Here is a 26,605-nt window from a genome sequence, read left to right on the forward strand (position 1 = left end):
CCACCTCCACTCCAGGTTACACACTGGTAACATTCACTCCACCTCCACTCCAGGTTACACACTGGCAACATTCACTCCACCTCCACTCCAGGTTACACACTGGCAACATTCACTCCACCTCCACTCCAGGTTACACACTGGTAACATTCACTCCACCTCCACTCCAGGTTACACACTGGTAACATTCACTCCACCTCCACTCCAGGTTACACACTGGTAACATTCACTCCACCTCCACTCCAGGTTACGCACTGGTAACATGCACTCCACCTCCACTCCAGGTTACACACTGGAACATTCACTCCACCTCCACTCCAGGTTCCACACTGGAACATTCAGTCCACCTCCACTCCAGGTTCCACACTGGAACATTCACTCCACCTCCACTCCAGGTTACGCACTGGTAATATTCACTCCACCTCCACTCCAGGTTACACACTGGTATCATTCACTCCACCTCCACTCCAGGTTACACACTGGCAACATTCACTCCACCTCCATTGCAGGTTACACACTGGTAATATTCACTCCACCTCCACTCCAGGTTACACACTGGCAACATTCACTCCACCTCCACTCCAGGTTACACACTGGCAACATTCACTCCACCTCCACTCCAGGTTACACACTGGCAACATTCACTCCACCTCCACTCCAGGTTACACACTGGCAACGTTTAAATGAGTCCATGTACATGTTTTGCCCCAGTCATTCAACACATTATGTATCTCGTTTCACTGTATCATTATAAATCTCCAGCGAGGAACGTTTAATTAAATGAATGACTGATTTGTTGTTGTTGTTTTTTTACATTTTTCTTCTTCCTATAAATTTTCTTTTCTTATTCCGCTCATAACTCGAAAACGCCTCTTCCGAACGGCTTCAATTTTTTTTTAAGGTTAATTATGGACAGATTCTTGGAACTATTAGTATTTTCACACGCCCTGTGACCAAACTTGTCGAACCCATTCCCAGCATCTTTTAATGGCTTGGATAACTTTGAAAACCCTCAGCGCTATAATTTCGAAGGTTCGGAAAAGATGAATCCTGATTCGAAGATGGTGGAGAGTAGAATTCAGATGAGTAAGTCCATATTTACCCTGTTGATCAGCAGTCGTCACAAAGAAGGTCCCAGTTCCACATCCATAGTCCCACATCCCCCACTCCAATAACCCCGAGTCCCACATCCCCCAGTCCCACATCCCCCAGTCCCACATCCCCCACTCCCACATTCCCCACTCCCACATCCCCCAGTCCCACATCCCCCAGTCCCACATCCCCCACTCCCACATTCCCCACTCCCACATCCCCCACATCTCCCACACCTACATCCCAACCCCTACATCCCCCACACTTACATCCCCCACTCCTACATCCCCCATACCTACATCCCCCACTCCTACATCCCCCACACCTACATCCCATACTCCTACATCCCCCACTTCTACATTCCCCACTCCTACATCCCCCACTCCTACATCCTCCACTCCTACATCTCCCACTCCTATATCCCCCACTCCTACATTCCCCACACCTACATCCCATACTCCTACATCCCCCACTCCTACATCCTCCACTCCTACATCCTCCACTCCTACATCCTCCGCTCCTACATCCCCAACTCCTACATCCTCCACACCCTCCCCAACTCCTACATCCCCCACACCTACATCCCATACTCCTACATCCCCCACTCCTACATCCCCCACACGAACTTCCCATACACCTACATCCCCCACTCCTACATCCCCCACTCCTACATCCCCCACTCCTACATCCACCACTCCTACATCTTCCACTCCTACATCCTCTACCCCTACATCCTCCACTCCTACATCCCCCACTCCTACATCCTCCACTCCTACATCCTCCACTCCTACATCCTCCACTCCTACATCCCCCACTCCTACATCCCCCACTCCTACTTCCCCAACTCCTACATCCACAACGCCTCCATCCTCCACCCACTCCTACATCCCCCACTCCTACATCCCTCACTCCTACATCCACCACTCCTACATCCTCCACTCCTACATCCTTTACCCCTACATCCTCCACTCCTACATCCTCCACTCCTACATACCCACTCCTACATCCCCAAGTCCTACATCCTCCACACCCTCCCCCACTCCTACATCCCCCACACCAACATCCCATACTCCTACATCCCCCACTCCTACATCCTCCACCCCTACATCCTCCACTCTTACATCCCCCACTCCTACATCCCCCACACCTACATCCCCAACTCCTACATCCTCCACACCCTCCCCCACTCCTACATCCCCCACACCAATATCCCATACTCCTACATCCCCCGCACCAACATCCCATACTCCTACATCCCCCACACCAACATCCCATACTCCTACATCCCCCACTCCTACATCCTCCACTCCTACATCTCCCACTCCTACATCCCCCACTCCTACACCCCACTCCTATAATCCTCCACTCCTACATCTCCCACTCCTACATCTCCCACTCCTACATCCCCCACTCCTACATCCCCCACTCCTACATACCCCACTCCTACATACCCCACTCCTACATCCCCAACTCCTACATCCTCCACACCCTCCCCCACTCCTACATCCCCAACACCAACATCCCATACTCCTACATCCCCCACTCCTACATCCCCCACTCCTACATCCTCCACTCCTACATCCTCCACTCCTACATCCTCCACTCCTATATCCCCACTCCTACATCCCCAACTCCTACATCCTCCACATCCTCCCCCACTCCTACATCCCCCACACCAACATCCTATACTCCTACATCCCCCACACCAACATCCCATACTACTACATCCCCCACTCCTACATCCCCCACTCCTACAACCTTCACTCCTACATCCTCCACCCCTACATTCTCCACTCCTACATCCTCCACTCCTACATCCCCAACTCCTACATCCCCAACTCCTACATCCTCCACACCCTCCCCTACTCCTACATCCCCCACATCAACATCCCATACTCCTACATCCCCCACACCAACATCCCATACTCCTACATCCCCCACACCAACATCCCATACTCCTACATTCCCCACTCCTACATCCCCCACTCCTACATCCTCCACTCCTACATCCTCCACTCCTACATCCTCCACCCCTACATCCTCCACTCCTACATCCTCCACTCCTACATCCCCAACTCCTACATCCTCCACACCCTCCCCCACTCCTACATCCCATACTCCTACATCCCCCACTCCTACATCCCCCACTCCTACATCCCCCACTCCTACATCCTCCACTCCTACATCCTCCACTCCTACATCCTCCACTCCTACATCCTCCACCCTTTACATCCTCCACCCTTTACATCCTCCACCCTTTACATCCTCCACTCCTACATCCTCCACTCCTACATCCTCCACTCCTACATCCTCCACCCTTTACATCCTCCACCCTTTACATCCTCCACCCTTTACATCCTCCACTCCTACATCCTCCACTCCTACATCCTCCACTCCTACATTCTCCACTCCTACATTCTCCACTCCTACATTCTCCACTCCTACATTCTCCACTCCTACATCCTCCACTCCTACATCCTCCACCCTTTACATCCTCCACTCCTACATCCTCCACTCCTACATCCTCCACTCCTACATCCTCCACTCCTACATCCTCCACTCCTACATCCTCCACTCCTACATTCTCCACTCCTACATTCTCCACTCCTAAAGGTTACAGTTGTGTCTGCATTGGGGTCCAGATTTTTGGGTTATCTCGGTTTTTTAAACTGTCATGAGAGTTCTTGTTATTCTAGAAGGTTCAAGTTCCACTGAAATATTTACCATTAACTTTCAGTCAGTTAAAAATCATGGAACAAAACAACTGTCTCTTATTTTTAAGAAAGATATCATAAAATTTGAATTTCTTTTCTAATAGTTAGAAGTTATTTTCTTCATTCATTCTATTATTATGGCAATGAAGGAGTACAACAATAAATGCTTAAATAATTATAAAATTAGTTCTGAAGTGTTAATGTTAGGTAATCAGTTTAGATCCAAGGGAAAAGTACAGTAACTCCAGTTCCGGAATCATGCTGTTGTAACCCAGCACCAGCTGCCACTTTTGCTTTGTAATATAGGAATGTTTTGGGGCAGTGATAGGACCTGTTCTCTTACCCACTATTTTAGTCGTCCTCTATAATACAGAAGCTCGAATCTGAATTTTCCAAACGATGGAGAGACCTATGTAATTTATGCAAAAGCTCAGTATTACTGCTGTTGATACGTGTTTGTTTGGAGGTGGGAATTTTTTTCGCGTGTTTGTGTGAAGGTAAGGCCTTTTATTTTCTATTTATTCTGCTGTTGCTCTTTGTTCTGGTGTTGAACCAGCATTGTCTGTGATGTTAATATTATTAGTGATTTTAGTGCTACCATTGCGTCTGCTAATATATTATTACTGTTGTTATACTTGTAATGAGATTGATTTTGACTTTACACATAACTTATATTGATAAAAGTGCTGACACAATTACCTGTATATCGGAAAAATACAATATTCTCTGTGAAATTTGAACTTTTTCAAGACTTAGATAACATAGATATCTATAATGAATACTGATATACCTATTTATATCTCAGGGGCTCTGGTGGCCTGGTGGTTAACGCTCTCGCTTCACACGGCGAGGGCCTGGGTTCGATTCCCAGCCAGAGTAGAAACATTGGACGTGTTTCTTTCCACCTGTTGTCTATGTTCCCCATCAGTAAAATGGGTACCTGGGTGTTAGTCGACTGGTGTGGGTCGCATCCTGGGACACTGACCTAAGGAGGCCTGGTCACAGACCGGGCCGCGGGGGCGTTGACCCCCGGAACTCTCTCCAGATAAACTCCAGATAAACATTCGAATTAATAATGGTTAAAAAGCATTGAGAGTTAGTAAATTTTCATAACAGTCGAAATCTGAGAGCGGCTGGACGTACTGACACAAGCTCCCCTTTCCCATACAAGTTAGACGACTCTTGTGAAACGCATCCTGCGAAAGAACTGAAAAGAAATGAACCCAAAGAAAAAAGATCCACACCGTTTTGATGCCTTGAGTTAGATTGAGTTATAGATCCCCCATCTTCTGGTAAATAACATGATGAAATCCTCGTTTTCACACAGAATGTAAGGTTCTCATGTTTCATAAATAATCTGCCAGCTCATCCCCGTCCCTCTTTGTAAGAGATAAAAGATTTCTGGCCAGCATTGCGTTTCATCTCTTTCTCTCTCTCTGCTCCGCGAATATCTGTGTACACGCACACAGTATCTTCCTGCCCCTCGAGTGAGAGGATATTCACTCATTCACTTTAGCCAGCACGGTACTTCATATTACAGAATATTTGAATGATGTCAATTTACTTGGCAAAGCCTCGTCCCTCAAGCGTGATCTCATCCAAGAATAACTCATTACCAGAATAATAATGAAGAGTAGCCTTAAGACACACCTGGGGTTTATGCACATAATAAGCCAAGCCACACTCAATGACGCCACACCACACTCGCCATACCACACCCAACACCACTACACCACGCCTGCCACTCCGCACTATATTTTCACTCCACGCCATACTCGCCAACTCATATTATCCTCACCACACAACACATAGCACACTTACCACACCACAAAAAAAATAAAACAGCCTGCACGATACACTACCCCACAACATTCGTACGCTACATGCACATCACATTCACATAAAACAACACTATCAAAATACACTTAAACCTTACTCATCACACCACACCATACTAGCCACGCCACACCACACTCTTAACTCTGTACCATATTCACCCCCACACCCACCACCCCACACTACAGCAACCACTCATACCACACTCATCACCCCACTTCACAAATCACTCACTACACTAACCGTAGTAGTCGTTTTGATAAGGACCTGCCTCGCATGGGCCAGTAGGCCTTCTGCAGTGTTCCTCCATTCTTATGTTCTTATGTTAACCACCCCACACCACATTCACCACCCAAGGCCATGTTTATCACCCCTCGCGAGACACTACTCTCACCACTATACAAAACACGCATCGCACTTCACAATTTGTTTATTCTTAATAGAGTACAAGAGGCCTGCATATAATTTCATATCATATTTATTCAAATATTTTATGAAATCGTTTCCCACCGAGGCATGGTGGCCTCAAAAAGAAGAAACATTTCACCATCACTCACTACATCACTGTCTTGCAAGAGGCGAGGCTATACTACAGTTCAAAACTGCAGATATCCCCCACTCCTTCAGAGTACAGGCACTGTATTTCCCATCTCCAGGATTCAAGTCCGGCTAACCCCTTTCCTCAAAATACGTCAGGTTTTAAATGTCACTTGCTTCCATTCACTCCTATTTAACAAGCTCACACACACTTGCTGGATGTTTAAGCCCCTCGTACACAAAACTTCCTTTACCCCTTCCATCCAACATCTGCTAGGACACCACCTGCCCTGCCTTCCCTGCACCACAGATTTATACGCCCTCCAAGTCATCCTATTTTGTTCCTTCCTCTCTAAATGTCTAACCCATATCAACAAGCCCTCTTCAGCCCTCTGGATAATACTTTTAGTAACCCTGTACCTCCTAATCTCTAAGCTACGTATTCTTAGCATAATATTCACAACACACAGTGCCTTAAGAATCGACATCACTTCCAGCAGCCTCCTTTTTGCTGCAACATTCACAACCCAAGCTCCACACCCATAAAAGAGCGTTGGCACCATAAATACTCTCATACATTCTGTGGATACAGTTCTTTGTCTCTACAGGCGCCTAAATGCATAACTTACCTTTTGCCCCTGATCACTTTATCGCGTCTTTAATAGACCCATCTGCTGACAAGTCCACTCCCAGATATCCGAATGTTTTCCTTCACTTCCTCCATAACAATTCAAATGTTAAAAATTTATATTACCTTCTATTGGTTAGTGGAATTTTTTACTAAGTCCCTTTCGAATTTTAGAGGAAAAATATAAAAATCGTATCTTTAAAGATTGAGTAATTAAGTAGTGTAATCAAGAATGTTATGTTCAGAAACAAGAAACTGGGTAGTTCCGCGTTTAGTTCCGTACTGATGAACCGCCAACCTGCAACTGGCCTTCTCTAAGACTCCATAAAAATATGTTCTTCCACTAAAAGAACACAGTATTAAGTAAACGAAATTTTGCCATTTTTTGAAGTTAGCAATCAGTGTTTTGCTGGGTAAACCTTTTTATAAAGTTGTTGGAGACTAACTTTGCAAAATCATGAGCAATATTGACCTGTCTAATTACGTATGTTCATAATTTTCTAAATTATCGACGTAATAGACGCATTTATTGCGTGTATTCATTTTTATTCAGCCTCTGCAGTTGGCTAAGTAACCTGTTAAAACAATAATCGCAGATATGTGTATTGCAAGAAGCTCTTTTGATCCTCACTCATGGTTATACAGTGATACTTATTGAAGATTAAACATTTATACTTATTCAAGTTTATGCAGTGATATTTATTCCTGTTTATATGTGATATTTATTCTTGTTTACGCAATGATACTCATGTTTATACAATGGTCATTATTCATGTTTATATAGTGACACTTGTTTATGTTCATTCATTGATACTTGTTCATGTTTATACAGTAATGCTGATTGGATTGTGAAACATGTATTGATGACAGAACTGGTAAATCGTCACAGGGATAAATTAGCTTGCTTCATGTTAGATTGGATTAGGTTGAGTGACTCTTACCTGTTGTGTTTTTGTTTAAACTCGAGTCAGTTATTTTACTCACAGTTGAGAACGAAGTGATTGGCCAACCTCATTTTCTAGAACTATTCATCCAAAATGCCACAAAAATCCATCAACTTTCTTTTGGAGTTCAACATATAAAACAGCATCATCATTGTTTCCGAAGTCTGGTAGTTCGGATGGAAGAGCGATGGACCTGTTAATTTCAGGACCATGCTTCAAGCTTCCCGTCCATCTTTCTGTTTATTCATTTACCGTCGCTTATTACGACTTAACTTAAATTCATATGTTCCATGAATCATTAAAAATCAACAATTAAGAGAAAACATATATAGGGGTGTTAGGGAAAGAAAACAGCTCTAAGGAGAAATCTCTGAATTTTTGTCAGAATAAAGATTATTCTCTTCTCTGAGTGCAAGTGTTCCCAATTATCACACACGCCTGTTGGATGTCCAGACCCCTCGGCATGCAAAGAGTCATTTGCCTCCCCTTCCAACCTTTTCTACCCCTTACCCCGCCTTCCCTTCATTACAGATTTATACACCAAGTCATTCTATTTTGCTCAGTTCTTATTTCCAGACCCCATCAATAATCACTCCTCGACCCTCCGGATAATACTTTTATTAACCCCGTAATTCCTCATCTCCAAATTTTGAATTTTCTACATTTTATACACACTACACATAGACCTCAGGCACATCTCCATTTCCTTCTCCCTGCAACATTTAAAACACAGGCTTATTACCAATATAAGAGTGCCTGTATCACCAAATTCTGATACATTCCCCTTTTTGTCTCCATGTTTAACGTTCTTAGTATCCACAGATGCTTCAATACACCACCCACGTTTTTTTTCCTCATCAACTCTACGGTCCACCTTAATATTTATAAACCTGTCCACTGACAAGTCCATTCCTAGATATCTGAACACATTTACTCCATATTCTCTCCATCTAATCTGTTATCCAAATTTTTCAATAATCTAAAAATTTGTTACTCTCATCGTCTTGCACTTTGCAATGTTCACTTTAATATAATTTTTAAAATACCTTCCCAAATTCGTCCACCAACTTTTGTAACTTCTCTTCAGAATTTCCCAAAAGCAGTGTTATCAGCAAAAATCAACTGTGACATCTCCCACTTTGTATAGGAATCCCTATCTTTTAATCCCACACCACTCTCCAATACCCTAGTACTCACTTCCTTTACAATCACATTAATAAATATCTTAAACAACCATGGTGGCATCATACATCCGTGTCTAAGGCTTACTTTTACTGGAAAATAATTTCCCTCGCCAACGTACCCTAACTTCAGCCTCACGATCCTCATGAAAACTCTTGATTATTTTAAATAACCTACTACCAAATAAATCTACTACCAAATACTATCAAATAAACTACTAACAAATAAACAACTATCAGACTTCTCCCCTAGTCACCCTATTTGTAAATTCAACAACTTCCTTACCTTTATCTAAATACTGTTCTCATATATGCCTCAATGTAAACACTTGGTCGACACATCTCGAACCCTTCCTAAAGCTTCAGTGTCCATCTGCGATCCTGCTCTCCATCTCACTCTTAATTCTTTCAATAATAACTATACCATACACTTTACTTGGTATCCTCTACACGTTAATTTCCCAGGTATTCTTAGTCTCTTTTTAAACACCTTCTCCTTTTTACAAAGAAACAATTCATTTTCACTCTGTCAGTCCCTAAGTACATTCCCTAATTTCATATATTTACTGAATAAATGCACCAACCATTCCTACACCATATCCTCACCTGCTTTAAACATTTCTATCTTGATCCCATCAATCCTATCTGCATTATCCCTTTTCATTACACCAAATGTCTCACGCACCTTGCCCACACTCACATCTGGCTCGTCCTTACTCCTAAAAGATGTTATACCTTTCAGCCCAATGCATGAAATCACTGCCTCCCTATCTTCATCAATATTTAACAGCTCAAACCATACCACGGGCGGGGATAGAACCCGCAATCAGAGTCTCAAATCGCGGGTTCCATCCCTCCCGTGGTATGGTTTGTTTGCAATCGTGTCATTACGATTTTATGAGTCATGTTTAACAACTCCTCAGAATATTGAATCCTTCTCGATATCTCTAATTCCCCATCTAATAATTCTCCTCTTTTATTTTTAACTATTAAATTCATTCAATCCCTACGATTTCTCAACTTATTTATCTCACTCCAAAACTTTTTCCTTTCAGCAAAATTTGTTGGCAAAACCTCACTCAATTCTCACTTACTCTTGCGCAAAATTAACATCAATTTGGAAAAAGGGGGGAGGGGGTAACTCTCAGCCCTCTGAGGGGCCTAGCCCTCTCGGAAGGGGTTAGTGAATTCTTCCACTTCCTGGTTCTCAAGACAGGTAGCAAACACATGCGTCAGAGCAGGGCCTCTCATGTTGATATCAGGGCGTTCTTTGCTCTTTACCACACTTGCTGGTCAACTACGCATACGAGGTTAAACCCAGAGTAACTGCTATTTCCCCTACCTGATATCAGCATGAGAGGACATGCTCTGACGCCTGTGTTTGCTAGCTGTCCTGAGAACCAGGAAGTGGAAGAGTTCACTATCCCTTTCTGAGAAGGCTAGGCCCATCAGAGGGCTGAGGGTTATCCCCCCCCCCTTTCCAAATTGGCGTTAATTCTCCACATTTCTTGATATCTGGTTCAAAGGACCGAAATTGTGGGGAAAACGTGTTAGCTAACTTCACTTTCTGACATAATAATAATAATCATAATAACAATAACTCTCCTTTTGCACTCCCTCACTACTCTCTTAACCTCTGCTAATCTTCATATAATTAATTCTCCTTATATCAATTCTACTATTTTTTACATAGGGTTTAACAATGTTAAGGTGAGGGTTCCTTTCTTTATTTACAAGTTAAGAGCTGTTACCTACATCAGTTCATTTGAAAGACTTTTTATTGTTATGAGACATGCATGTAAGGAACAGGATGAAGTTGGAGCCATCTGTGGGCCAGTTGTTTCAATTTATCAACTGACTTTATTTCACTGATATCATGAAGCAATATGAACATGTTCCAGACTCGAGTCATCCTGGGAATAAATGATCTCAGATGAAGTGATGTTATGGAGAAGAGTACAGAGTGAAGTTGTTGCTTGCTGCCCACCTTGTTGTGTAGAAGCTCACTTCTCGCTGTCCTTGGAGTGCAGGAAAGTGTGGTACTTGACAATATTTGGCTGCCTACATCCCTCCAGGGTTGAAGGCTCTGCTGAAATGATAGATCTATCCAGGATGGATCCAGGTGATAGATGAGGTGTCTTGCTCTGTTCTCTACTCTGTCAAGCAGTCACTGATGATATGGGGGCATGCAATTCAAAAAAGTGGAGCATACTCAAGGTGTGAGCGTACTTGTGCCTCATACAGAATCTTGCAACCCTTACTGTCGAGCAAATGTGAAATACATCACTGTGCTGTAAGCTTTTTGGCCGCCTTGTTTGCAAGATTTACAGCGTGGGTCTTCATGGTCATTTTGGAGTCAAATTTCACCCCGAGTACCAACACTCTCCCATTAATGCTTACTACTGCTATGGCATCACCATCTTGGTGCATAGAGACCATCATCATTTGTGTTTTCTCAGGGACAAATGTTACCTGCCATTGGTTTCTTCAGGTTGATATAGCTCTTAGCCGGTGATTGATGTAACTTAGAGCAGGTGGCATTTCCTCTCTTGAATAAGTAAATGTCAGAGTAAACATCTCATGTGCTAGCGTTTACTCTCTTTTCTTCGACATTCCGGCAATTGCTCCTCATACCGCCTACACCCACCCTCCAATAGCCACGAACTACTGTTGCACCTCTTTGACTTCCCTTTACCTATTCTCTCACTAACCCATCTATCTCGCAACACTTCCTTTTATCTTTCTCTGACTTTCTCCTTCTTTCATTTATAAACTTTCACTTCTGTCTTACTGATTACTTTCTTCTTGTACCCCATCTTCCGCCTTCTCTCATTATAGCTAAAACTTATATATCTGTTACCCCTGCTAAAAACAACAAACACTTCCACAAGTCTATGCATCAACCTTTTATCTACTGATACATAGTCTAGCAAATTGCTGTCATTACACCCTCCATTTCTTGTGTACCTTCGTATTCTCTTTTTCTTAAAATATATATTATTTATTATCAAAATTGTTTTTTAATAAAATTCAATTAAAGGCTCCCTGTTCTCATTTACCCCTTGCATCCCAAATGTACCTACTTCTCCCACTACTTTCGTCCACAACAATAACTTTCGTTGTTCAAAACTCCCTATATACTTGCGTAACATCTCCCAAGATCTATCTTTTCTATAATCCTCTCTCTCCCAGGTGCATAAACTCTTTTATTAACCTACTTTTTTCCATCCTACTCATTTATATCTCCTCTTTTCCTTCCATAACTCATTATCCAGCATTACCGATAATCCTTCCTTAGCTATCCAGGAATTATTAATAATTATAAGGTAATCATGAGCCTGGGGAAATGATAAAAAATCACTCAGTTTCAATATATCATGGAATTACTTTAATAACTATAATCAAGTCAAGGTCCTAATTTCCGTTCAGCCGATATTGTAGGGCTGAGAGATTACCTGGGGGAGGGGGGGAGGGGGGTGGAGGGGGGATCAATTGGTGTGACAAGACAAGTCATTATCCTGTGAGACAGGAAGGTGGAGATAGTTGCCAGTATAGCATTTTTCAAAGCGTAGTTCAGGCTACCCAAAAACATATGCTCTATATAGGAAAATTAGATCAAACAAAAATGACCATAAATGTATAAATACCATGAACCAGTGGTATTTAATCAATAATAACACTGCGATTAGCCGGGGGATCGAACCTGTGTTGTTTTAGACCATCTCATAGTGAGCGAAAATCCACAACGCTCTAACACATAGCTCTAACCCACTACTTGAAAGGATTGAATGGTCCACTGGGTTCGAGCGTCGTGAATTATCGCTCACGATAAGGCGGACTAAAACAACACGGGCTCGATCCACCGGCTAGTCGCAGTGTTGTACTGAATATATTTTAGATAAGCTTACAACAATTAGATAATAAACAAATACAGCGATATATTTTTTTTCATTAGGTTCAGAATGATTTTTGCGAAATTACCGCATACACAAATTTTCGCTCTGCCAAATTCTGCCTTATTCGGCCAGACAAGCATTGCTATTTAAAGCAAAATCGCAAGTTTTACCTGTTCGGCACGACATGCATATATATATATATATATATATATATGTCGTGCCGAATATGTAAAACTGATCAATTAGCAAGAACTCATTTAAAATTAAGTAGTTTTTAAAATTTTCTCTTATACGTTTAAAGATATATTTTTTTCATTAATATTAATGTAAAAATTTATAATTTTGTCCCAAAAGAATCTTACAAAAATTACCTAACCTTATTATAACAAGAGCAATTTATTTTAGCCTAATCCAACTAAATATATTTTAGATACGTTTACAATAACTTAATACTAAACAAACACAACGAAATGTATTTTTTTCGGTTAGGTTCAGAATGATTTTGGCGAAATTACTGCATACACAAATTTTCGCTTGTCTTATATGTGAAGATGAGCGTTGCTGTTTAAGCCAAGATGGCAAGTTCTGCCTATTCGGCACGATATATATATGTATATGTATATATATATATATATATATATATATATATATATATATATAATCAATAACAACACTGCGCTAGCCAAGGATTCGAACCCATGTTGTACTGGCCTGCCTCATGGTAAGCGAGAACCACATGACGCTTTAAACCACAGGACCACCCAACCCTACAAGAATAGCGCAGCCAGCACACATCTAGCTGTTGGGCCGCCATCCGAGGGCATACGGAGGTGTGGGAGCTTCTAAGCTAATTTCATTCTCATCCCTGTTTGGTGTACTAGCCTCACGAGCAGTATTTATATATTACTGTAACCACGAACGAGTGGTGTTGATCAATAACAACACTGCGCTAGCCAAGGATTCGAACCCATGTTGTACTGGGCTTCCTCATAGTAAGCGAGAACCACATGACGCTTTAACCACAGGACCACCCAACCCTACAAGAATGGTGCAGCCAGCTCATAGCTGGCTGTTGGGCCACCATCCGAGGGCATGCGGAGGTGTGGGAGCTTCTAAGGTAATTTCATTCTAGCTAGCTGTGCGCTGGCTGCTGCACCATTCTTGTAGGGTTGGGTGGTCCTGTGGTTTAAAGCGTCATATGGTTCTCGCTTACCATGAGGCAGGCCAGTACAACATGGGTTCGAATCCTTGGCTAGCGCAGTGTTGTTACTGATCAATACCACTCGTTCGTGGTTACAATAATATAAATATATATATATATATATATGTAATGTGCCTAATAAGTCGAATATGCCGAACTACCTTAAACTTTGGGCTTTTCTAAAAAAAAAAAAAGGATATTAATGCTGTATATTGCTTATGTCATTAATATCGAATCATTTTATTTTTTGTAACTTTTATGTTTAAGATCCGAGTTGTCACATATACTCAAGTTATACGCTGTGTTAGTCGTTCTTGGAACCATCCAAACTTATCTCAAGACTTTTAACATGAAGTTATTACTCAATCAGAAACTCCTTAGTCACACGTTTGTTTGTTACTCTAATGCTGAATTTCTCATTCCTGGAGTCGCATTGTCTTCGTGAGGAGTAACGTTTTATTTATTTTCCAGTCTTTACATGCTCTAACTAAATTCGTGCCCACATTATACTATAACTTTTCCTATAATTACAATAATTGTACATATCAATTATTTGACTAGTAATACAGACTTTTACGTCTGTGATAATTCAAAGTATTAGGTGACTTCCAGGTTTCTGTAGCTGGAAGTTGGAGAGAAAAATCGCAGGAAGTAATCAGTGTCTGGTCTTTCCTTCATTAAGGGAAATGCGAAATATTAACGGCAAAGAAAAAGTCCATCAAGTTTTCTCTTTCTAATTTTATCTTCTAAAGACAACTTAAACTCATGCTCATCATAATCCTTTATTACTTTAAGGTAAATACGACTCAGCTATTAAAAAACTGCAGTCACTCAAACCTATCACAGTCCAGCTCTCATATTTTCCCCCTCAACGCAGTGTTTGTCAGGTTGTCATTGATTTCACATCTGGAGCCGAGTGTGAAGGTCTTGCTTTTTCCTCGTGCACAGGTAACGTGGATCAGGAAGCAGGATGTGCACGTGTTGACGGTGGGACTCTTCACCTACACCACCGACGATAGGTTCACAGCACTTCACTCTGAGGGATCCGACGACTGGACGCTCCGTATAGCCTCTGCTCAGATATCGGATTCTGGCACCTACGAATGTCAGATCTCCACCGAGCCGAAGATGTCCAGGGCATTCAAACTCCAGGTTGTTGGTAAGCTCCATGCTTTGTTCAGAGACATCATGTCCTGGTATCAGTACAATATAATTTTCCACCAAATTTAAGCAATTCTATTTACATATGTCAGTTTAATTACAGGATAATTGCAAACAATTATATTTTGTTCGTGTCATGTGTACTAAATTTCATTTATACCCCATTTAACCTTGTTTATTAATAGATGATTCGAATATTTCAAACATTTACGAAGACCTGTTACTCAGATTGTTTTTCGTTTAAATATTTTGTTAAACACTCTATTTATATTTATAATTATTATTTAAATTACTTTAGTTTTCACTAATGTAAGAAATTATTTTCTGATATCTTGGACTACACTAGTTGGTGTTTGTAGATTTTTTTTTTACTTTTTTATTGAACACTTTATATATAAAACTTTATTCTATATACATTGCTCACACACACAAATGTCCATAAAATTCTTTTTTAAAAATAATTACAGCAATGTTGTAAAAGTTACGAAACTGCATACGACAGCATAATTATTGTTGTACAAAGTTCCTTGTCAGACGGACTGGGTGTGATGGCTCCATCAAGTGCCCCCTACTCTTCACTAGTCCCACGCTTTTAATCTATTCTCGTGGGGAAACAACTAGCTTCTGCTCCTCAGAATCGATCATAACCAGTTCTCTTGTGTTTTTGTTGTGATTGGCCCATTTTTGTCCCAGGCCACATTATAAGCATTCATGTTGAAAATTGGGTGGTGCAGTGGAAACACGAAAAATTTTAAGTTTCCAATTGCAGGGCTTTAAGGTTACATGAACAAATGTTACATTGCACTCAACCTGACTTAAGAAATCGTAATGACACGATTGCAAATAAACCATACCCCCGGCCGGGGGTATGGTTTATTTGCCGTCAACATGACTCATGTTGACGGCAGTGAAGGGACTTGAGCTAGAGTTCGTCACGGCCACGCTAGCTGGAGATTCGTCTGTAAAAACTTGCATTTGTGGTCACCATGTGGCATAAGTTTCTAGTGCATTTAAATGTCATCCAGCTGGATGAAGCATTCACAAGCTATCTCACAAAAAAATAATATGTAAATTTATTTTATGTAATAATGGCAAACTGGTACACATACAGCTTAAACCACATCGGACCTTTAAGTAAAATATAACAACTTAAAATTTTAAAGCCACTGAGAGGAGTCTTCTAGTTATCTCACAAAGATAGTATCCCAAATTACAGACCGGTTAAAGTTTGAAGTCGCTCAGTACTTGCATTCTCATGTTATCAGCCAACTGACTGATGCATTCTCAAATTACTCCAAGAAAATCAGTTTTTCAGTTATCTTAGTTGCAATAGTATTAACAGTTTTATGGCCACACAGCCCAAAATCAGTCAAAACATTTCTTTAAATAAGATTTATTATCAGTTACGTCTGAAGCCAATCCTGGGGCCTTCTTCAGTTATTCAACAGCCAGCAATTTTTATAATAATATTGTTAATTAAAATTTAGACAACTCAAATGTTCTTCCGTTACTGCTCTGAAGCGAATGATTCCAAATTTATTACCTTCGTTATTAAATTAGAAAATTTACTTTTTCACAGAATAAGTCCAAAAGATATCATTATTTTTTTAATATGCATTAGTCAGTTAACTTCGAACCCTTTCTAAAGACTAACGATCAATTACTTAGACCTCGTTGGTCACTCAGTACTCATAACAGTAAACAATACAACACACATGCCATGTAAACAAAGAAAAAAATGATTAACAAACACTACAAGCTGAGAACATGAACGCTCAATATTAATTTTATCATAGCAAGTTTAAATATCCAACATCATTTTAAAATTACATTAAATTATTAATGTCGAAAGTCTCCGCTAAAAGTTCCCCGATATCCCTGCAGGCGGCAACCCGGAAATTATTTAAAGCATGTTGAAGACGGGAAGGTCTAGGCCAACTGTTTAAATGTGTAGTAAAGTTAGTGGTACGTCAGGAGCTACACAGGGAAGAGCAGGAGGGTCTGGAATTGGTGGCTGTGTGAGATGTGTGTCTTAATCACCAGAGATTCCTTTCAAAGTGAGAGTTCCTGTTGAAATGGTTAGGGCCAAGTACTCAAGGCTCGCCGAGCCCTGTAAAGCTTGTTGCCAGAGTGTAGGGCTCCTCGTGATCGCTACTTTCCTACGATATTGCCCAAGAAGTCATTGTAAGGAAAAAGTTCTGGTATCCACCTGTTCATTTTTCAGTATACCAACATAGCTCACACACAAACAGAACCCCATAACCTTGTGCTATGTACGGATTCCAGCTAACCACTACTCTATCTTCTAAACCACAGGATGGACTGAGAACCTGGATGCACAGTGAACCGAGAACCAACTAAGCCAGCTATCAGAAAAGAGCAGCGAGGATTGTGTGGAGCTCAATTGTGAGCACATAGGACTCTTTAGATAGCAGTTCTCACCAATAATCACAGCAAAGCCGATACCACCCTCGTTTCTCGGCTCATCAAAAAAGACTTATCCTTGAAGCATAATCCGAATAATGACCCAAGAAGTTTCCCAAAACATCACCAGGTTTCAGCACTAAAAGGTACCCCAAAGACCATCAAAAACACATCAACACATCGACGCTACATTCCAGAAGAGGGCCCCACTTTCGAATGACAAACAGCACAAGAAGATTCACACAACGAGCTAAGGGCTCCCTTTCTCTCTCCCAAAAAGACTGCAGCATAAGCTTGGTTGTCAGGAATATGCCGAACTTGAAACAAGTAGCGCAGACCGAGTTGTCTACAGCAGAGATCCAAGAAAAAATCACCAGACTCAACATGGAGATTATCAACTGGAAATGTATTGAATTCCCCTCTGCAGACTAGATCCCTAGGGATGAACAGGATTCAAGGACGCTCAAGTTATTTCAGGAGATCAAATCTGAAAAGAATTTAAAAGTAAAAATTTATAAAGCTGCTGCTCTGCACTTTATTATAAAATTCAACCTTTTATTTAGTATGATACACTAATGTAGAAAGTTTGAAGCCGATCGAACGGAAGCCAATATCACGAGGTTCCCATTGGGATAAGCAGGCGCAATTTTTATACGCAAGCATAGAGAATGTAAAACTGATTGGATGAGGCGCTGTCAATTTATAAATGGAAACCTTGGAGAAAGAAAACTGTTTTCGAGAGTATTACCGCCTTCATAAAGACGAAAGAAAATGTGATTTTTTAAAGATTCAAAAACTCTTGAAACTTACAAACATGAGTTTTTAGTAAGGAAAAAGAAATTCTTCCCTTCTCGATTGCAAGGAAACAGTATACAATGGATTATCTCTTTTGAGAACAGTAGAAATCTCTAAGAAATGTGCCAGCACTCAATTGCAAACCCTCAATAAGACATACTACAGTAAGAATATATAAAGATCTAAGATATAGCTAACATTAATTATTCCTTAGGCATTAATTGATAATAATGAATGTTATAATTATTACATATTCTGCCATTCAATATGCAAAAACTGTCCACTAGAAAATGATCTAGGACACGCCAAGAAGCTAATATTACTCGTTGGAACAAGACATGTGTATGTCTCGCGACGGTCGCGATTACCTCACATTAAAATTGGAATAAACTTCGTGCACATTCGGTGCTTAAGTGTGATAACATATCCCTCGTGAATCAGTTTGACGTGTAATTATAAGCGACTCTCTGCATCGTGACCTGTGGAAAGATTATCCACAGGCCCTGAAACCGGCCTTGCCCAAACAAATCCGTGACGCTTGACCATAAGAGAGTAGCATGTGGCAGCCGGCAGGAAGCATCAGTTATCAGAAAATATTGTAGGTCGGTGGTTTCACGAAATCAAAATGATTAATCTATCAGAATTATTCACACGTGTCAATAGTATGTTAGTGGTTAGTGTTCTCATTAATAAGGAACTGTAAGTGCTGCATCAGATCCAGTGACAATTTGAACAGCACTCTACCACCAGTACTAAACGAAAAATTCACACCTGTTCTCAAGACATAATCAGTCAGGTATCCGTCCCAGGCACAATGCTCCCGAACATGAGTGAATGGGGTGCAAGTTTTGTTTGTTAATCTGTTATTAGCTCTAACATGTGTTGCTACATTGTAATAGAGAGAGGCAGCATGTATTGCCAATGTTTTTCTAGAGAACTCATGTAGAGGATGACTTCAAGCAAGAGAACATTGCACAAAATAGATATGTACATAATGCACCGATGTACTGGGTAGGTGAAATTAAGATAATTAAGAACATTAAATCTATCCCGTTGGAATACAATATAAATGTCAAGGTTGCAATGATATAAAATTAGTAATTACCGTTAATGTATTACACAGTGCTAGCCATAAGTAATGGGCATAAAATTCTTAATAAATTCTTCTCGTTTTTCATATATCAGTTATAATCTTTTTCAAATATCTACAATTCAGTACGAAAAAAAAACGGACTTTATTTAGAAACTGAAATCTGAATAGATTTCCTGAGTTTCCAGACAAGAACAGCTGTAGAATTAAAGTAAAAAATTTCCAAATTAGCACTTATACAGTCTAATAATAGTCTAAAGATACAAAATGTATGATACATCAACGTGAAATATCATTTTCCAATTTGCAGCATGCCTTCAAAAATTAACAAATAGGTACTTAAAAAACACATCATAAATTTAACATTTAGGGTTTGAAGCTTTTCATAAAAAAACATACACTCCTGTTACTGCACAGAAACTAATTCGAGTAATCATAACCTGCACTTCTCCAAATAAATGGGATCGTCCATGTAAGAAAAACATATCTCTGAAAGTTTGAATGAAATTGCTAGTTATTTCTCAGGATCCAGCAATTACAATTATACGGCAATTTATAAAATCATTGAATTTAATTGCTTATGTTGATATTATAATCTTAAATTATCCTATAATTTACTTTACTAATGCTAAATACTATGTGACAATTCAGATTAGAGATTCAAGGAATATAATTGAATCTTGTTTCATAAAAAGCAGTTCTGAAAATAGTATGAACATTTCCTTTGGTTTATATAAATTATATTCATTTATAATTAATAACATTTGAAAAGAATTTAATAATATATTGGACAAATAATACATTTTAATTCCTGGGTAGAGTACTTGGTCTGGTCAAATATTTTGTTAGTGGGATGTTGTGAAGGACCTGTGTAGTTGGGCCAACTGGCCTGCTGCAGTGTTTCTCCTCTCTTATGAGTCTGGTGTCGTCGCACGTCAGGTGTTGCTTTGTTGTGGGATGTGATAGTGAGTTGTAGTCTCGGCCCTTAATATGCCTTCCTTTGATGTATTGTTTTTATAGTTCCTTGATAATGTGAGAAGTCACGACAGCTCTTGGAATTTCACTATCCTTTCACAGTGGTTGTTTTGCATGCATGCATATATAATATACATTATATATATATATATATATATATATATATATATATATATATATATATATATATATATATATATATATCGTGCCGAATAGGCAGAATTTGCGATCTTGGCTTAAATAGCAACGCTCATCTTGCCATATAGGACAAGTGAAAATTTGTGTATGCAATAATTTCGCCAAAATTATTCTGAACCTAACGAAAAAAATATATTTCACTGTGTTTGTTTAGTATTAAATTATTGTAAACAAATCTAAAATATATATAGTTGGGTTAGGATAAAATAAATTGTTCTTGTTATAATAAGGTTAGGTAAGTTTTCTAAGATTCTTATGGAGCAAAATTATAAATTTTTACATTAACATTAATGAAAAGCATATATCTTTAAACGTATAAGAGAAAATTTTAGAGAGGACTTAATTTTAAGTGAGTTCTTGCTAATTGACCAGTTTTACATATTCGGCACGACATATATATATATATATATATATATATATATATATATATATATATATATATATATATATATTATATATATATATGTATATATATATATTTTGTGCCGAATATGTAAAACTGGTCAATTAGCAAGAACTCACTTAAAATTAAGTCCTTTCTAAAATTTTCTCTTATACGATTAAAGATATATCTTTTTCATTAATGTTAATATATATATATATATATATATATATATATATATATATATATATATATATATATATATATATATATATATATATATATATATATATATATATATATGTCGTGCCGAATAGGCAGAACTTGCGATCTTGGCTTAAATAGCAACGCTTATGTTGCCATATAGGACAAGTGAAAATTTGTGTATGCAGTAATTTCGCCAAAGTCATTCTGAACCTAACGAAAAAAATATACTTCATTGTGTTTGTTTAGTATTAAATTATTGTAAACGTATTTAAAATATATTTAGTTGGATTAGGCTAAAATAAATTATGCTTGCTATAATAAGGTTAAGTAAGTTTTCTAAGATTCTTCTGATGCAAAATTATAAATTTTTACATCAACATTAATGAAAAAAATATATCTTTAAACGTATAAGAGAAAATTTTAGAAAGAACTTAATTTTAAATGAATTCTTGCTAATTGACCAGTTTTACATATTCGGCACGACAAATATATATATATATATATATATATATATATATATATATATATATATATATATATATATATATATAGATATATATATATATATATATATATTAACATTAATGAAAAAAATATATCTTTAAACGTCCGTCTCCCACAGAGGCACGGTGACCCAAAGAGAGAGAAAATCCCTAAAAAGAAAATACTTTCATCATTCAACACTTTCACCTCACTCACACATAATCACTGGTTTTGCAGAGGTGCCCAGAATAGAACAGTTTAGAAGTATATACGTATAAAAATACACAATATATCTCTCCAAGCTGCCAATATCCCAAACCCCACCTTTAGAGTGCAGGCATATACTTCCCATTTCCAGGACTCAAGTCCGGTTTTATAAAATAACCGATTTCCCTGAATCCCTTCACTAAATATTACCCTGCTCACACTCTAACATATCGTCAGGTCCCAAATACCATTTGTTTCCATTCACTCCTATCTAACACGCTCACGCACGCTTGCTTGAAGTCCAAGCCCCTCGCCCACAACACCTCCTTTACCCTCTCCCTCCAACCTTTTCGAGGACGACTCCTACCCCTCCCAGGATATACAGCTTCTTCTCATTCATAACATCCACAAACATCTCTTTCTTATCAATGGCACAACATCCACGCACATTCAAACTTCCCACTTTGACAATTTTCTTATTCTTTTTAGTAATTTTTACAGAAAAACGGGTTACTAGCCCATTGTTCACGGCATTTTAGTTGACTTTTACAACACGCATGGCTTACGGAGGAAAGATTCATATTCCTCTTCCCCATGGATATAAAAGGAAAAGTAATTAGAACAAAAACTATTAAGATAAAATCAAAGAAAACTCAGATGAGTATGTATAAATAAACGTGTACATGCATGTTTAGTGTGACCTAAGTGTAAGTAGAAGTAGCAAGACGTACCTGTAATCTTGCATATATATATATATATATATATATATATATATATATATATATATATATATATATATATATATATATATATATCGTGCCGAATATGTAAAACTCGTCAATTAGCAAGAACTCATTTAAAATTAAGTCCTTTCTAAAATTTTCTCTTATACATTTAAAGATATATTTTTTTCATTAATGATAATGTAAAAAATTTTAATTTTGCACCAAAAGAATTTGAGAAAACTTACCTAACCTTATTATAACAAGAACAATTTATTTTCGCCTAACCTAACTAAATATATTTTAGATTTGTTTACAATAATTTAATACTAAACAAACACAGTGAAAATTTTTTTTTTCGTTAGGTTCAGAATGATTTTGCCGAAATTATTGCATACACAAATTTTTACTTGTCCTATATGGCAAGATGAACGTTGCTATTTAAGCCAAGATCGCAAGTTCTGCCTATTCGGCACGACATATATATATATATATATATATATATATATATATATATATATATATATATATATATATATATATATATATATATATATATATGTAAAGTTAAAGGACACAAATAAAACTAATTTTTATTGTGGCAACGTTTCGCTCTCCAGGAGCTTTATCAAGCCATTACAAACAATACATGGACACAGAGGGTATATAAAGGCTCAGATTGAGGGGCAATACTAGTGAGGTACCATTTCGATGTTCACTAGTGGTAGTAGTAGTAGTAGTAGTAGTAGTGACGAAAGTAATACAATATGGTAGAGCAATTAATTCGTACATGAGTAAAAGGATATAAACGCTATTACTTGGGTAACATAAAAATAGGTTGGGCAAATATAGACTGGAAAGAGGCAGCTTGTTTCAGTGTTCACTCTCTGTAATGTGCTTTGTCTAGTATAACAGGAGAGACTATGTGATGGCAGGGTTTACTGTTTTCAGGAGGATTCTTGCTAAGACTTCGGAGATTGTGAAACTGCCGTTGTTTTGTTTAATTGTATTTGAAACAGCGATCAGTGCTGATTCGAGGCACTTGCGTCTGCGGAAATTAGTTTCTTTGATCACTAACTGGGTGTCTCTGAATTTCATGAGATGATTGGTGGAATTTCGGTGTTGTACACAGGCGTTGTTCAAGTTATCGTTCCTACATGCGTAAATGTAAGGCAGCCGGGATTGATGGGATAAAGATAGAAATGTTAAAAGCAGGTGGGGATATAGTTTTGGAGTGGTTGGTGCAATTATTTAATAAATGTATGGAAGAGGGTAAGGTACCTAGGGATTGGCAGAGAGCATGCATAGTTCCTTTGTATAAAGGCAAAGGGGATAAAAGAGAGTGGAAAAATTATAGGGGGATAAGTCTGTTGAGTATACCTGGCAAAGTGTATGGTAGAGTTATTATTGAAAGAATTAAGAGTAAGACGGAGAATAGGATAGCAGATGAACAAGGAGGCTTTAGGAAAGGTAGGGGGTGTGTGGACCAGGTGTTTACAGTGAAACATATAGGTGAACAGTATTTAGATAAAGCTAAAGAGGTCTTTGTGGCATTTATGGATTTGGAAAAGGCGTATGACAGGGTGGATAGGGGGGCAATGTGGCAGATGTTGCAGGTGTATGGTGTAGGAGGTAGGTTACTGAAAGCAGTGAATAGTTTTTACGAGGATAGTGAGGCTCAAGTTAGAGTATGTAGGAAAGTGGGAAACTATTTCCCAGTAAAAGTAGGCCTTAGACAAGGATGTGTGATGTCACCGTGGTTGTTTAATATATTTATAGATGGGGTTGTAAGAGAAGTAAATGCGAGGGTCTTGGCAAGAGGCGTGGAGTTCAAAGATAAAGAATCACACATAAAGTGGGAGTTGTCACAGATGCTCTTTGCTGATGACACTGTGCTCTTGGGAGATTCTGAAGAGAAGTTGCAGAGATTGGTGGATGAATTTGGTAGGGTGTGCAAAAGAAGAAAATTTAAAGTGAATACAGGAAAGAGTAAGGTTATGAGGATAACAAAAAGATTAGGTGATGAAAGATTGGATATCAGATTGGAGGGAGAGAGTATGGAGGAGGTGAATGTATTCAGATATTTGGGAGTGGACGTGTCAGCGGATGGGTCTATGAAAGATGAGGTGAATCATAGAATTGATGAGGGGAAAAGGGTGAGTGGTGCACTTAGGAGTCTGTGGAGACAAAGAACTTTGTCCTTGGAGGCAAAGAGGGGAATGTATGAGAGTATAGTTTTACCAACGCTCTTATATGGGTGTGAAGCATGGGTGATGAATGTTGCAGCGAGGAGAAGGCTGGAGGCAGTGGAGATGTCATGTCTGAGAGCAATGTGTGGTGTGAATATAATGCAGAGAATTCGTAGTTTGGAAGTTAGGAGGAGGTGCGGGATTACCAAAACTGTTGTCCAGAGGGTTGAGGAAGGGTTGTTGAGGTGGTTCGGACATGTGGAGAGAATGGAGCGAAACAGAATAACTTCAAGAGTGTATCAGTCTGAATTGGAAGGAAGGCAGGGTAGGGGTCGGCCTAGGAAAGGTTGGAGGGAGGGGGTAAAGGAGGTTTTGTGTGCGAGGGGCTTGGACTTCCAGCAGGCATGCATGAGCATGTTTGATAGGAGTGAATGGAGACAAATGGTTTTTAATACTTGACGTGCTGTTGGAGTGTGAGCAAAGTAACATTTATGAAGGGGTTCAGGGAAACCGGCAGGCCGGACTTGAGTCCTGGAGATGGGAAGTACAGTGCCTGCACTCTGAAGGAGGGGTGTTAATGTTGCAGTTTAAAAACTGTAGTGTAAAGCACCCTTCTCGCAAGACAGTGATGGAGTGAATGATGGTGAAAGTTTTTCTTTTTCTGGCCACCCTGCCTTGGTGGGAATCGGTCAGTGAGATAAAAAAAAATTATATATATATATATATATATATATATATATATATATATATATATATATATATATATATATATATATATATATATATATATATATATATAGGTAGTAGGTTGGTAGACAGCAACCACCCAGGGAAGTGCTATTGTCCTGCTAGATGACTGTGAAACAGAAACCTGGAACTGTTTTACATGATGGTAGGATTGCTGGTGTCTTTTTCTGTCTCATAAACATGCTGGAAAACAGGTATATCCTGCTACTTCTAATTACACTGAGGTCACACTACACAGGCACGCACATGCATATATATATACATACACACATGTAGGTTTTTTGTTTTTTTTATAAATAGCTCTTGTTCTTTTTTATTTCCTCTATTCTCCATGGGGAATTGGAAAACACTCTTTCCTCCGTAAGCCATGCGTGTCGTATGATGCGACTAAAATACCGGGAGCAATGGGCTAGTAACCCCTTTTCCTGTAAACATTTACTAAAAAAATAAGAAGAAAAACTTTATAAAACTGGAATGCTTGAATGTGCGTGAATGTAGTGCGGATGACAAGAAAGAGATGATTGCTGATGTTTTGAATGAAAACAAGTTGGATGTCCTGGCCCTAAATGAAAAAAGCTAAGTGGGTAGGGAGAGTTAGAGCTAAGGAAGATTTAGCAATAATGTTGAAGGATCAGTTATGGAAGGAGAAGAGGGAATGCAAATGTGAAAATTCAAGGATTATGTGGATTTAAATAAGGGTTGGATGCGAAAAGTGGGTCATAATATGGGTGTATGCACCTGGAGAAGAGTGTAGTGTAGAGGAGAGAGAGAGATTTTGGGTGATGTTAAGTGAATGTATAGGAACCTTTGAACCAAGTGAGAGAGTAATTGTGGTAGGGGACCTAAATGCTCAAGTAGGAGAAATATTTAGAGAGGGTGTCGTAGGTAAGTTTGGGGTTTCAGGTGTAAATGATAATGGGAGCCCTTTGACTGAACTTCGTATAGAAAGAGATTTAGTTATAGGCAATACACTTTTTAAGAAAAAGAGGATAAATAAGT

The 26,605-nt window shown here is 39.1% G+C and overlaps 1 protein-coding gene across 1 annotated transcript in view; it reads left to right on the plus strand.

The window, feature by feature from the left end:
* Positions 1-26,605, plus strand: part of LOC128688246 (protein amalgam-like) — a 696,845-nt gene that overhangs the window by 609,296 nt on the left and 60,944 nt on the right. The window contains exon 3 of the mRNA XM_070086552.1: positions 14,975-15,185. Within this exon, the coding sequence (XP_069942653.1) occupies positions 14,975-15,185 (211 nt within the window). The remainder of the gene's footprint in view (positions 1-14,974; positions 15,186-26,605) is intronic.

The sequence above is a fragment of the Cherax quadricarinatus genome, chromosome 19 (assembly GCF_038502225.1).
Source record: "Cherax quadricarinatus isolate ZL_2023a chromosome 19, ASM3850222v1, whole genome shotgun sequence".
Taxonomy (NCBI): Eukaryota; Metazoa; Arthropoda; class Malacostraca; order Decapoda; family Parastacidae; genus Cherax; species Cherax quadricarinatus.